At 39.1% G+C, this 15,069-nt stretch overlaps 1 protein-coding gene across 9 annotated transcripts in view; it reads left to right on the top strand.

The window, feature by feature from the left end:
* LOC131360348 (cAMP-specific 3',5'-cyclic phosphodiesterase 4D-like) overlaps positions 1-15,069 on the top strand; it is a 77,387-nt gene that overhangs the window by 52,742 nt on the left and 9,576 nt on the right. For 5 of the 9 annotated variants that reach the window (XM_058400716.1, XM_058400718.1, XM_058400717.1 and 2 more), the window contains 6 exons: positions 9,214-9,402; positions 9,708-9,749; positions 10,677-10,710; positions 10,821-10,894; positions 11,037-11,086; positions 12,041-12,153. In XM_058400716.1, coding sequence (XP_058256699.1) covers positions 9,214-9,402; positions 9,708-9,749; positions 10,677-10,710; positions 10,821-10,894; positions 11,037-11,086; positions 12,041-12,153 — 502 coding nt within the window. The remainder of the gene's footprint in view (positions 1-9,213; positions 9,403-9,707; positions 9,750-10,676; positions 10,711-10,820; positions 10,895-11,036; positions 11,087-12,040; positions 12,154-15,069) is intronic. The other 4 variants (XM_058400719.1, XM_058400721.1, XM_058400720.1 and 1 more) reach the window with 1 other exon arrangement.

Here is a 15,069-nt window from a genome sequence, read left to right as displayed (position 1 = left end):
ACCCTGACCTCGATACCCCGAGCATAAACATCCAGATGGCTCATTTGAAGCAGTAGTTAAAACATTGTCTTTGATACATGATACGTTTGACACATTAGTTTCTTATCTCATGCACATCCAACGCCGCTGCGCCAGTTTATCTCTGATAGGAGTGCAAACTGAGCCACCACTGACGTCAACCCAAGTGCTGTGCATGGTGACACAGGCGTTTGTGGTCACAGCTTCTCTAACCGCTTTTCAAAAAAACAAAAAAAGTATGTGTGTGTTGAGTGTTATAGGCATTTTTCTGAATCTACCATTTACAATGTAATCCGCTGGTCAAAGACTATGTTTGCCTTGAGGTTTACAGCTAAACTATTAAGAGGACGCTTATGCAAGGTGCAGATTCTGCAGAAGTTTTGCACACACACACTTTTCCTTTGAAAAGCACATAATGACAAGGACAAACTTTACTCTTCAGCATACTTAAGGCAGTATGCATGAATTCTTAATGACCATCCTACATAAACACTTCATAAAGGCTTATTCCAACAGGAATTCAAATCAGATTCTCAATAGCACTTTGTATCATGGCCATATGTAGTAGAAAGGACAAATGCATAACCTTGTTATTAAGACATTATACACTTGTGAAAATTCAGTACACTTTAAGCAGAGAATTTGAGAAATTTACTCATTTATAATCTAAATCTAATCTAAATCTACTTCAACTTTTAAATCTAAATCTACTTTAATTTACTTACTTTAATCGTACTTATTTTAATCTATGCTTAAGTGATGTAATAACCGCATAAATAAGGCAAAATTAACCATATTAACCAGAAGAAACATTTAGAATAGGATAAAAATAAATAAAGAGTAGAGTAGGTAAACAAGTAGTTTATTATGAATATGTAAAACAGTTATGTAAGAAAATAAGTAGGCTTTTATGTGCAATTCTTAACCTATGGCATTATAAGCAGAGATTCTAACACATTATGTCTACGACACTGCTATTTTTTTTCACTTATAATACATTAAATAATAAAAATAAATAAATAAATAAAAAGAAACTTTCAAGTTTAAGTTTTCAGTTTAAGAAACTTTCAAACATTGTCTCACTTTACAACAGCTACGAAGCAGCTTATAAGGTATTAATAAATATGTTATAACATCATATGCCTATAAATAATCTACATTTCTGTATAGAAATATTGGTGGATCTGTTTCTTTTGTCTTGGCGATCTAATCTGCATAATATAATAATTGTTGAACTTTTAAAGCGTTCTCACGATTCATGATTGTAAGCATCATTATAAAGTGTAACGCATTTACGTAATTTCTTGACGTGAAAAAGCCATTAAATGCGTTAGAAATTTGTATCACCTGTGATGCATCATGGAAGTGGAACACAGGATAAGTGACATAAGTGTTATGACCTTTCATGAGCGGTTATGTATCTTATTGTGTTGTCGTGTAAATCATCCCAGAAAAACACAACTTACACAAGAAAGCTAAAATATATGTCACTCCTCTGACTCCTCTGAAATATTATGCCAGTTCCTCTAACACTTGACGCTTGTTTATGTAGGTTTAGGTCAGTAAAAAGGTTATGTAGGTGTTGTAGGATTATGAGCAATAGCCATGAGTAAACTCTTGCCATTTTATTTTAACAACTAATACATTCATTGCAAGCATGCATCCCTCCCACTGTCAAAAATATCAATGACCTATAATAACCTCTTTGCATTTGTTATACATTTAGAACGGCCACTTACATTTTTAGGTATGATCTGATAAGGTCATGGATCTGATACAAGATGTCTTGGCTATATGACACACACATAAAGCAAAAACTTAAATAAACTCAAGAAAAATAATACTACAAATAAAATAGTTGGGCCATCATAAGCCACCAATAGCTTCAGTGCATATAGGGTCTTAAAAGCTATATAGGGTTCTTAAAAGCTCATCTGGTCAGCTAGCTAACCTGACAGGATTACTAAAAAGGGGATTTTAAATAAAAAATATTTTAAAAAGGTTAATCATTTTTGCAGCTGCTATAGTATCATGAGCTAACCTGACAGGATAACTTAAATAGTGTTTTTAAAATCTGCTAAAGCATGTCAGCTAGCTAAGATGACTGAGAGGAGTTTACAGTCATGATCATTAATATTTGTCATCTTTGAGGGTTATCCTAACTAGATGAGTAAAATAAAATGCCGAACTTGACAGCGTATTTCAGAAAGCCACTTTGAGTAAAATCGTATGCCTACTCCTACGTTTCTCATTTCCCATCTTGGTGATGGTCTTTACCGTTAGCATCTCAACACTTTCTTTTAATTTCATTCTCCAGTTCTGTGAAAAGGGTAGTGGTTGTGAGAGCTGTTTTTCTGATCTAGTTGTTTTCATTTGTAGCTTTTTGACAACTCCCTGTAAGCTAAGATTGTCTTAAACAGTGGCACAAGTAACAGAAACACAGTCTAGTTATTGTATTCTGTTATTTAGTAAAATAGTATTCTTTCCACCCAGAAACCACCCGACTAGAACCACCTTCGTAGAGGCTAAAGAATAATTACTAGTACTTTCACCTTCTCTTGTAACCACTTGATTAAAAAGGGAAGTGTTAGAACCCGCTTCACCCCAGGTCCCAATCACTTGTTTATTGAAATGTGCCTATTAAACGCACATCTGTAGCCCAAATCAAAGGCCAGTCCTTTTTGCATCCCTTCTACACTTGACTCTCACCCCAGCCTGTGCATTAAGCCTTCATGGCCAGGCACTTCGCTACTTAATTGCTTTTGCTCGACAAGTGATGCACGCTGTCCAATCGGGATCAATATGGTGTTCCAAATAAAGCCTGGATCTGCTGAGAGCTTAATCAGGCCCAGCAGTTGGGAGAGTGGATCCGGGAGAGAGGTTGGGCTCTGGACAAGTCCCTGTGTGCTTTTCATTTTGAAGAGCGCTACCCTCAATTATGCCACGCTCGGCGCAACAGTCTACTCGGACCACCGCTGAATAGCGTATCGATTGCGCCTTCGCATCACTCCTTTCTTTACCCATATATCCGATATACAGGCTATTTGTGACTTATTGTAGCAGCTACTATATACTCCATTCAGGCTAGATTCTGTACTGAATTCTCTAAAGCTGATTCTCTTTCTGTGTTTTTTATTTTACTTTCTGCTGGCTGTAAGATGGGTCAACAAAAATAAATCTGTTTTAAGGAAATTAAAAAAAAAACACTATATTGCCAAAAGTTTTGGGACACCCCTCCAAATCATTGAGTTGAGGTGTTGTTTTTCAGGGGTTGGACTCGTCCCCTTAGTTCCAGTGAAAGGAACTCTTAATGCTTCAGCTTCATACCAAGACATTTTGGACAATTTCATGCTCTTTGTGGGAACAGTTTGGGGATGACCCCTTCCTGTTCCAACATGACTGCACACCAGTGCACAAAGCAAGGTCCATAAAGACACGGATGAGTGAGTTTGGTGTGGAGGAACTTGACTGTCCTGCACAGAGTCCTGACCTCAACCCCACAGAACACCTTTGGGATGAATTAGAGTGGAGACTGAGAGCCAGACCTTCTCATCCAACATCAGTGCCTGACCTCACAAATGCACTTCTAGAGGAACGGTCAAAAACACCCATAAACACACTCCTAAACCTTGTGGAAAGCCTTCCCAGAAGAGCTGAAGCTGTTATAGCTGCATTCATATGCATGTAAAGGCAGACAAACTTTTGACAATGTAGTGTATATTATGACTAGAACATCTTTGCATGCTATAAGCACGGAGACTTAGCGGTAAGCACATTTGCCTTGCACCTCCAGGGTTGGGTTTTTTCCTGCCTTTGAAGTCGTGCATGTTCATGTTCTCCCTGTGCTTTAGGGGTTTCCTCCGAGTTCTCCGGTTTCCTTCCCCAAATCACACGCACTGTAGGCTGACTGGCATCTCAAACATTTGAGACTCTCAAACAATTGCCCTTAGTGTGTGAATGTGTGTGTGATTGTATCCTGTGATGGGTTGGCACCCTGACCAGGGTGTCCCCCGCTTTGTGCCCCAAGCCCCCTGGGATAAGCTCCAGGTTCCACATGACAGTGTGTAGGATAAACAGTACAGAGAATGGATAATTGGGACTAAGAGGCCCAATCCTGTTCCTGCTTGAAAACTCCCATGTGCACAAAGCAAGCTCAATGAAGATATGGTTTGCCAAGTTTGGTGTGGAAGAACTTGAGTGTCCTGCACAGAATCCTGACCTCATCCCCACTAAACACCTTTGGGAATAAGTGGAACTGTTACTAATGCTCTCGTGGTTAAACTGGGCCACAACCATGCTCCAACATCTTGTGGAAAGCCTTCCCTTAAGAGTGAAGGTTAATATAACAGTAAAAGGAGACAAAATCTGCAGTCAGATGTTTAAAAAGCACATACGGTATGATGGATCATTGTATGGACCGACAAAGAATATCCAAGGGTTAGCAATGACAGGTTTTTGAGGAATAGTTACTGACCATGTCCTGTTCCAGACTATCCAGCTGGCTATAGTCTGTCTGTGATATATGATGTATCTTGCTCACAGTGTACTTCTTGCATGAAGGTTTTAAAATTCCATTATGGAAATAAATACCTTGTTGTTTGTGATGTCTCAGGCTAGCCCGCTTATCGTTTGTATCTGCAAATCATTTGCATCAAAACACTGTTTGATTATGGCGGCTGAATTCTGTTTTGGATAGAATTTCTGTGGTTTAGTCAGAATACCTCAAGGGTTCAACTATGACACTTGGTTCCCATGAATTTGATGCCTGTGTGTTGGAAGTTTAGTTGTATGTTGATTATTGGGAGGTATACCTTGTTCAGCCACCATGCTAAGAACCACAAAGAAAGAAAAATGGCTTAAAATCAGGAACTGAAGGGTTACTTATTATCTATTTCCGCTTCGAATATAGCAATTCTTTGTTCATTTAGTATTTTGAATATACATCCTAAAAATATATCACAATTATACAAAACACACCATTTTTATTGATGATATTTCATCACCATTTAGCAAATCTGTCATTAAATAAGCATTGTACCAAAAGTATGAGTTAGCTATAGCTAAAAGTGACATGTTTTCAGCAAAATAGTGAGATTGCTAGAAACATGTATTGGAAAGACAGAGCAGAGCTCCCACAATGCTTTTGCTTTCAGACATAAATGCAAATGTTGCATTTGGCACATATTTTTATATGCAGCGTTCATGGAAAGCAGCAAAGTAGTGTAACAACACTTGCTCCGGTTAAAAAAAGGGTCGAACCATCACCACATGTAAACTACTACAATAAAAAAAATGTCAAAAATTCCAACTTCATTCATGCATAACTTTACAGAAAGCAGGAAAGACGTTACTTCAGTTTTTTGTGGTTAGTTTAAAGCAGGGGTGATGAAACCAGAGTGCTAATTCTGTAACGACTCTCTGGTAGCATTTACTTTACCTCAGCACAAATCTGAAGGAAAAGAAAACTAATTTGGAAATGTCTCAAGTGAAAAACAAAAAACCCATCATTGTTCCTCGTTGCAGTTTGCAAATTCACCACAAAAAAGCTGTTGCTAATATTCAGATGCTAGTCATGAAAGAAAGCTAACAGGGACTTTAATTGCACTGAGGTTGCCCCAGGTACTTTTTTTTACTGAAGGCAACACAGATTTTTTTTTCAGACAGTGGAAGTTTGCAGTAGTTTCAGTGCATGATTCTTGGTCTACTAAAACTCCCTTAGACAAACCACAACCATAAAACCTCAGTCTACTCTTTACCCGACACTAATGATGTCAGGAAGCCTGCTCGGGTTCCCATGCTTTTGTTTTTCGAAGAATTTCTTTTACGTTAGTCTCAAAGCTAGTTCCCACAGCACATACGTACACAATACAGTATATTTCTTTATGGTATGTTGAAAAATGTTTCTTGCTAGCATTTAGCACAGGAAATATGCCTTGAAAAGTGTGACTTCCTGTGACGTGAGGAAAACTGTAGACCTAACTATGTTCATCAAGCCTACTTAATAATGTTTTCAGTCTAATAGTTGTTTGTGCTGCTTTAAAATATTACTCTCTATAGGTCATAGTCATGACCTATGACCAGGTCATACTACAAAATGTCTCTCTTTTGCCCCAAAACGTAACCATACCAATTAACTTAGCATCAGCTTTACATCTTACAGAGCAGAACTGGGTTTGATAGCGCAGTTTACTTTGAAATGTTGTTTTGTTTTAATTTAAACCTATCTATGAAATTATTACATCATTAGGCTAGGAAATAAACCGAATTCCATATGAAAAATTCTTAAAGCCCTGTTTATTTTCATATGTGCTGTTAACCTCCTCTGTAAAGTGTGACATGATAAAGAAATGTAGCAGTGAACATGGGAGCAACCAAAATAGGCGAGATTCCACTTTTTGGCTTTAAGTTGTAATCACATCAGCAACTGAGAAAGTGTAGCACAGATCATAAATAAATAAAAGTAATTCGTTTAAGCAGTAAGCATGAGCAGATCCAGGTTCATGACCAAATCCAAGGATGTGTATGTTGATGGACAGGAAGTTTGTTGAGTCTTGAGGGCAGCATCTACAAAACCTCAGTGACATATTTTTATTAATCTGTTTATTAAGAGAGGAACAGTGAAGTAAAGCTGATCAGGAGACCTCAAGGGTCTTGTGATAAAGCAGACTGAGAGCGAGGCTCTGGACTCTCAGATGAAGTCAAGCTAAACTTGGAGTAATCTGATCCTGTCCTCTTTACACCCCAGACTAATCACGCAGCAGTATTTTAAAGTAGCTGCAAACGTTCCACAGAGGACGAAGTGTAAAGCTGTAGAGATTTCAGCTCCTGCCTACTTTACAGCGATATAAACGAGAGAGAAAAGTTCATTTTGTGGGCATTTCTTCAATAAAAATAACTATTTGTAAATAGACTATATAGATTTTACAGTGATAAAGTGCATAAAGGTTGTGATCACGGCCTGAACTCTATCTCGCTGGTAAATTTGTACCTGTAAATAAAGAAAGAATGATTTATTATTGTTCAGGACTTGAAGTAGTTCCCTCTGGGTCAATGTAAACCACTGGTGAAAGGGAATCCTGGGTCTGAGGTTTCACACTGCTCATATTTTTCCGCTGGGAATTCATAATCTGACATTCCCAAACCCTGGGTAAACCTTCATATTTTATTTGATTTCCGTCACCATTTGACGTTGTTTTTTTTTTAATTTTTACCCTCAAACTGTACAAATCACGTGACATGAGGCACACGCTGTTCAGTTTCCAATCGGATGTCTGTTGATGAGCATCTAGTCATAAAGTTCTAACATACCATCATTTCACACCATACACATTTGGCACAGGGTTAACGCCGCAAAAGTGGTGCGAAATTTTCTTTTGAAAGTTTCATAACCCTGCGTAATAAGCAGTTCTAAATTATAAGTGTGAAACATTTCTCCACCTGGGGGTTTAGAATGACATTATGGAATAATGGAATAATATGATGCTGTGAACTTTTTCAGTCTGAGATCCATGAAGTTTGGAGACAAGACTGCTACGTTTCGAGGGAAGATAAATTTGTGGAAGTACACTCAACTGTGTGCGAACTGTAGCTCCTGAGTGTACAAATAACTGTGGAAATGCACGCAGTACAATTATCCAATAAACCAATTAAGTTCCAGCTTCGTTAAGCATGACGTCATTCGTATACAGGACAAGAGTTTGAGTTACGTTCAGATCGAGCAACAGAATGAGGGGAAAAATGTGATCTCAGCGACTTTGACAGTGGCGTGATTGTTGGTGCCAGACGGGCCGGTTTGAGAATCTCAGAAAACACACAGCGTGCTCTAAGAGTTTACGTCGAATGGTGTGAGTGGAAGTTCTCAGAGAAGAATAGCCAGACTGCTGCCCGTAACTCAATAAGCTCTCTTTACAACTGTGGTGAGCAGAAAAGCATCTCAGAACATACAACATGTCAAACCTTGAGGTGGTTGGAAGAAGCTGAGATGAGCATTTCTAGGTTCTCCAACAGAGTTTCCCTCAAGCGTTTTTAAAGATGAATGGGAAAACCATGTGTTTATATTAGATGATCACTTTACCAAGAGTTGTTGAGATTATTTGTTTCCAACATTCATGAGAATGGAATAGAAGTCCATTTAGTTGGACTTCATGGTTTATGGTTTATTCCACTCGACTGCTCTCTAATATGATACAGGTTTAAAAATAGAAGTGTTTATTTCAGATACAGCTGCATGCAGGGATGTATGTGCGACAGGGAGATGTACTGCATTACAAATAGGCTTGTAAGCATGCTTCACCTGAGTGACTATAAATAGCTTAAGCTGCTATACAGGTTATTTATAGCCCTCCGGTCAGACCATGTGACTTTCATATTTATGCCACGCGTCCCCCTCACATCAGAGCAGACGCAGATCGCCGTTCCTTCTGAACGCCAGATGAGAATTCCCACGGAAGCGAAAAGGAAATGGTCCTCGACTGGTTTGAGTCCTGCAGCTGCTCTGTGCCCTTTCGGTCCCTCTCATTGGCTCCTCGGTCACCCATTCACGTTCCTCATGAATCAGGTGACCTCTTTCAGATGGTCGTTCTGATTATGCAATAACCTCACGTACCTCATGCAGATCATACACTGGAGCAAAAGACAGATGTGTGATAGTTAGTATTGTACCATCACATCATTGATGGAGAAGAAACACAATGTGACTTTATAGGGTTCAGGTGGAGAAATTTTCACTGGGTACCTTTACATCACGGCCTCTGCCATGAGTCAGGCCTGGTTTGAAGAAGGTATATAACGTCAAGCAGTGTCCTGTAAAGAATTAACCAGGACTGGGCAAGGCGTCTTTATCATTAATAATGCTTTTAAACAGATATACCAGGAAGCGTGGGCAAAGTTTGACCAAGTTGAGGGTCAAACATACATGTCATTTAGAGATGATTTATCCCACATACTGTATATAAAGCAAGGTTCAAACCTTCGAGCAAATATTTGAACTAACGTCTTGTTAGATTATAGATATTAACACAGTTTTGTTTCACCTTCTGTGAAACCCAGGAATCTAAATATTGTATTATTATATCTAAATATCTTGTTTAATCTTATCTATATTTTCTTGTTCTTTCGCACTTAACCTTACAATACGTGCACACAACTGCCATCTAATATCTTCTCGCTTATTTTTTATTTTTTTCTCTCTTGCAGTTTTGATGTTGAAAATGGACCGTCAGTGGGACGAGCGCTGGACTCTCAGGTCAGCCCGAGCTCTGGCCTGGTCCTGCAGGGTAACTTCCCCCACAGCCAGCGACGCGAGTCTTTCTTGTACCGCTCCGATTCAGACTTTGACATCTCACCAAAAGCCATGTCTCGAAATTCCTCCACTGCTAGTGAGCTGTGAGTATTATTACTAATTGTGGTTAAGTTCTTTTTGCTGATGTTTTATAGCCTGATGTGTGGAGAGATTATCATGCATTACACTGTTTCCTGTTTTAATAATGAGAGAAAAACAGCTACTTTTAACAAGCATCATGCTGAATATGAACAAATAGATATACTTTTTTTTTTTTTAAACTGTGTCTTTTACGAACGTTCTGTTGTCCGATTCAACTTCATGTATGACGTCCATGTTTTTTTGCCCAAACATCCAAGTGAGGTCATGAGACTCCTTTTGTTTTGCTTTTTTTTTTTCTTTCCTCAAGGGAAGAGGGCTTGAAACAGTGGGAAGTCAGTTGCCTGCCTCGGTGAGATAAGCATGTGGCAACTCTTCTTTTCCTTTAACAAACTGTTTTCCCATCTACTGACATCCTCACCGATCACCAAGACTCACACACTCGTTTTCCCAACCCTGTGCGGTTCACCACACTAAAAGTCATGGCTATGTGGCCTGATGAAATGCGATGCATGCGTCTTTATTCTGTCCTCATGAAGATCTTCAAAGATTTTTCCATTTGCATGACCCACAGGTGGAACTATGTGTGCTTCAGTTTACATGGCTGATATTAATATATACATAAATGTGCGTTGTTAGCTGTACATACAGTATAAACACACGCTTGGACAATTTATAGTGCTAATGAACTCAAAAACCACACTGACCGATTACATTATTTAGTGTCAAGTGTCATACAAATGAGGATGAGGTTCCCTTCTGAGCCTGGTTACTCTCAAGGTTTCTTCCCCAGATCATCTCAGGGAGTTTTTCCTCACCACCGTCACCTCAGGCTTCTCATTAGGGATAAACGTTAGAGTAGCTTAACTTTATCATTTTGTTTTCTATGCTTCTATACTTCTATAAAGCTGCTTTGAGACAATGTCCATTGTTAAAAGCGCTCTGCAAATGAATTGAATTGAATATCTGATATTACACTGTTGATATGTATTCATAATACTCATGCCATGTAAACCGAAGTGGTTCAGACACCTCACCTCTCACAGTTTGCTACGTCCAGTCAAGCTGCCATAATAACAAATCATCCTTGTACAGTGGCGCGGTTTAGACCACAAACTCACCTCTCACCTCTCCTTGAAGTTGACAATAATTGTTCACAATTTGTTACCCAAAACAGTGTTAAGAACTGGGAGCCCTGTGAAAAACCAGAACATACTGAGAAATGGCAATTATTTCCTTTCTCAGAAACAGAAAAAAAGTCATTTATTTCTCATTTCAGACATGAAGACATGATTGTAACACCATTCGCACAGGTTAGTGTAATTATATTCTCTTACACTGCACTGAATTTGCCATTTTGTTATATGTGTTTTGTCAGTTGTAATGCATATGAAACATACAGATGTTGGTCCACGTACTGTAGGTCCTGGCTAGTTTGCGGACAGTGCGGAGCAACTTCGCAGCATTGACTCATCTGCAGGATCGGGGAAGTTGCAAGTAAGAGAGGTTGTCTGGTCCATAGTGGTCCAGCATATTTAATTTAATTTTATTTTATTGTTTGGTCCCATTTGAGCTACTTACAAAATAAAAGGTTTCCATTACATAACAGATATTGCTTTTTTTCTTTCTTTTTGTTTAGACGGCCATCAGGTAGTAATCCTCCATCTGTGTGCAAGCAGGGTGTGCCAGGTCAGTGGTTATGTATTTACTCCAAGATAGTGAGAGAAGACACTTATTTTGTAAACAAGCCTACCAAGTTTGAGTAAAAATATTGCACCGTAATTGACCGCAGTCAACCACACAGCAAACAAAAGAGAAACGCTCCAGTCTTTCTTCACAGCTTTGTTGCAGTCGCAAACATAACGAAGGATCAAGTTTATCAGCAACAGAGACAGGATTCATTATGCTAAAACAAATAAGTGACAAACTTATGACCTATTTAAAGGCAGTAAGTTAGGATGACACCTGTAACTGGTCATACAAACTGACAGCAGTTAATGATTCTCCAATAAACTACTCCAAATACAAACAAATTAAATATATATCAAATATATATATTAAATATGTCAATATTCTCTTTTAGAAATATGTACTCATTTGTGGTTCAAATCATAAATAAAAAGAATACAAATATCTCATGGAATTATTCCCAAAGAGATCCATATGATTCCCATAAAAATGTTCAATTGGTATTCAATTAGATTCTAATTTTTAAGATTTCTAATGCATTATTGTTAACTCAGTATCAAATTTCTATGGATTTGTTCATGGTTTATATATTGAAATATGGTCTGGTTTTAGTTTTAATTTAAATAGGGAAGGTTCATGTTGGAGTTTTATGCAAAACATGACTTTCATATGGAATATATATTTTCAGTGATGATTGTTAACGTTGTTTTAAATTTCCCCTCATGCGAATTCCTAAGACATTCTGCGGATTTAGATCTCTTGCATTAAGGCCTAAATAAGACTACCGAGGTCTAATATTTAATATTGCCCGATATACGACCAGTGATTCGTCTTTGCATAACAGTGGTGATGCATGTGCTCCCATTTCCAATGCGAATTTCCATTGGTTCAAGAAAATACATAGGAATAGTGTTTTCCCCTCATGTTCCTAGCTCAATAACCATCCCATTGCAGATGAAACATACCAGAAGTTGGCGATCGAGACCCTGGAAGAACTTGACTGGTGTCTGGACCAATTAGAGACCCTTCAGACACGTCACTCGGTCAGCGAGATGGCCTCAAATAAGGTATAATTTTTTTAGTCATATGATAATTCAACTCTACATTGCTTTGTTTTTAATCTGTCATTTCTCTTTTAATCTGTCCATCATTGCTCAAGCTAATTGTGAGCTTAAGTATGAGGAAGAGGGCAGTTAGCATGTTGCTTTTCTGCCTTGTGGTGCTGCATGAACAGCAGTTCACAGTTCCTGTTTCTAGGAAGCACATAGTCTTCAAACTCTCCGACTCGTAGCTGAGGAGTTGGTTTAGAATTGGGAAAAGGGAAAATAAACTAATTGAGGAGATCATGTGGAAAAAATAAAGATAAAAACGCTGGAAATTGGAGTTGTGTGTTTTTCAAATGTCGGGTGAAGATACCTGTTTTTTTCTTAAATGAAATTTGCTTTAGCTGAAGCCTACAGCCTTATTAAACATGCATGCAAATTCAACACTCTCTCACACACACACACACACGAACATGCTGCATGCTTGGGAATGTGAATGTGCGCCTCAGAGTGTGGAGCTAATGTCATGGGAGACCACCAGCCCATGACGTTGCTGTGTGTAGTACTGAAAATGCTATTTATAGCTCGATACTATAAATAGACCGGCAATATCGTGATCTCATATTCCTGCATCCAGAATACCAGAATCCACAGTGCAAAGATTCCTATTTGTGTAGAAATGCGTATGATCTTGTTGTGTCAAAATAAATTTTACATTTTATTAACTAGATAGAATAATAAATACATTTTTACTCTAACCTCCTGCGATCCATGGATATGTGTTAAAGTCTCAATGCAAATATTTTTCCTTTCACATTTGTGTGTTTGTCATGAATTGTTTCTCAGCCTTTAAGTGCATTAAATACACTTTCACTGTTTAAAACAAACCCTCACATGTAGGTTCAAGAAGCAGTTCAGGAGTTCTTGTTCTTGCTAAACTTACTCCTTAACATCAAATCTTTTATATTCATCCATTCTTCAAACTCATTTTCTTTCTTTCACACCATCATGAATGGTTCTGCTTTATTCATATTTTTCCTTCTGCCCATTTCCTGCACATTATGTATGCAAAGCACACACACACACCTCCAGCCCCATGTGCATGCACACACCTCCCTCTGCGCTCACCGGCCAATCAGATCGGCTCAGGCTCTGTTGTCAGGAGTAGCTGATTGGAAGTTCTCACACATGTTGGAAACTGGGGATGGGGACATAGCTTGTGGACGAATCGCACTCTCTCTCCCATCATTCTGTATGTACACACACACACACACACTGCCTGAAGACAGTGACCAGCACTGACATGTGTTGCCTCTGCACAGATGCATGGAATTTGTATCTAACTGCTGTGTTGCATTATTCTGCTCGGATTACATATGCTGTCACGCTACAGATGAACTCGAAGCTGCTGATGATATGGCTGAGTGCGGTACAATGCTGGAGAATGAAATGACACTTTCTTTCCACGAGATTTGCTCAGTAGTGCTATCTCAGTATGGCTCCATACATGTTCTCACGCCAGAGATGCGACTTTTACTCTGGTAAGTGCACTAATGCTCGAACGTGACCTGGGAGGTTAGAGATCTAAAAACGTGAGCCACAGAAATTTATTCCGGGTTTAGATTTAGATACGTCTGTAGCCATATGTCAAGGGTATATGTCAGGCAATTATCCAAATTGACATAGGCCAGTTCAATTTATAGCAACTGTGCAGCTCATAAAGAGATGCAGATGCAGGACTAAATGTTCACTTCAGACAGCAGAATGGGGGGAAATCTGATCTCAGGGATTTTGGCATGTGGCATGGCAACCTTCATGGTGTCAAAAGGGCTTGTTTTGAGTAGTTTAGTAATGACCCATCTCCTGATTATGACATGTAATTTTGTTTATAACAGAATGGTGTGGAAAACAAAAAAACAGCAGCATCCAGTGGAGGCAGAAATGTCTAGTTGGTGAGAAACTTTAGAGACTGCTTCGAGGTAGCAGGAAGGCTACAGTAACTCTTTAGAACCGCGGTGAGCAGAGAAGCATCTCAGAATACACAATACCTTAAAAACTAGAAGGGCTACAAGAGCAGAAGACCACATCATATTCCACTGATGTCAGACAGGAAGAAAGCTTCATTGGGCACTGAGTTGGAGGAAAGGACCGGGAGAAGTTCTACTGTTGGGGATGGGAGAGGAGTCATCTGTGCCATAAGAGTTTGTGCTGGTGTGTGTGTTTTTGTGTATGTGCGTGAGTCAGTGTGTGTGTGTGTATATATGTGTCTTGGTCTCCTTTGACTTTTCTTTCATTGTATACATTTCTGAATAAATCACAGCCTTTACAGAGATGTAGGAGGCTTGCTGATTGTTGGGCAGGTGTCGTCCTCTCAGACGCCCGTACTGTCTGAATGAAGGGCCCTGTCTCCACGTAGAGCCGCTGTTGTTGTGTACCCGAGTTGTCATGGCAACCGCAAAACCCACCCTCATGTGTGTGTCTTTTTTCCAACAGCGCTATTGAACAAATCTTATATCATATCAAATCAGTCACTAGATGTTCAAACTGCTGCCAAGTTCAAACTTCAGGGTTGTAAATGTGCACAAATATTAAGAATGTACATCACAGATTCCTCTTCCTCTACTGACACATTTGGGAGTGGGATTGATACTTTGGTAAAGATTGAGCCGATCGGTCGACATTCTGTCTCAGGGAGTTCATGGAGGACTGAATGTGGCCTAAGTGGCTCTGTGATCAGAACATCAGGAGAGCATTAAAGATGCATTTTGCCTTTTTCTAAAATTGTGCCGTAGAATCAGTAGAAGTCCCCAAAACCTGGTGCGCTATACAATGGCATCCCCTCTAGAGGGCGCCCTAGATAGGATTTTGCAATCTCAGAAATCTACAAACTTACAGGTAGTGCAGATTTTCTGTAGATGTGGTCCAAGATGCACCGTGTGA

The sequence above is a fragment of the Hemibagrus wyckioides genome, linkage group LG10 (genome assembly GCF_019097595.1).
Source record: "Hemibagrus wyckioides isolate EC202008001 linkage group LG10, SWU_Hwy_1.0, whole genome shotgun sequence".
NCBI classification, from domain to species: Eukaryota; Metazoa; Chordata; class Actinopteri; order Siluriformes; family Bagridae; genus Hemibagrus; species Hemibagrus wyckioides.
The sequence above is the reverse complement of the archived record's forward strand: the minus strand, read 5'-3'. Positions and strand labels throughout refer to the sequence as shown.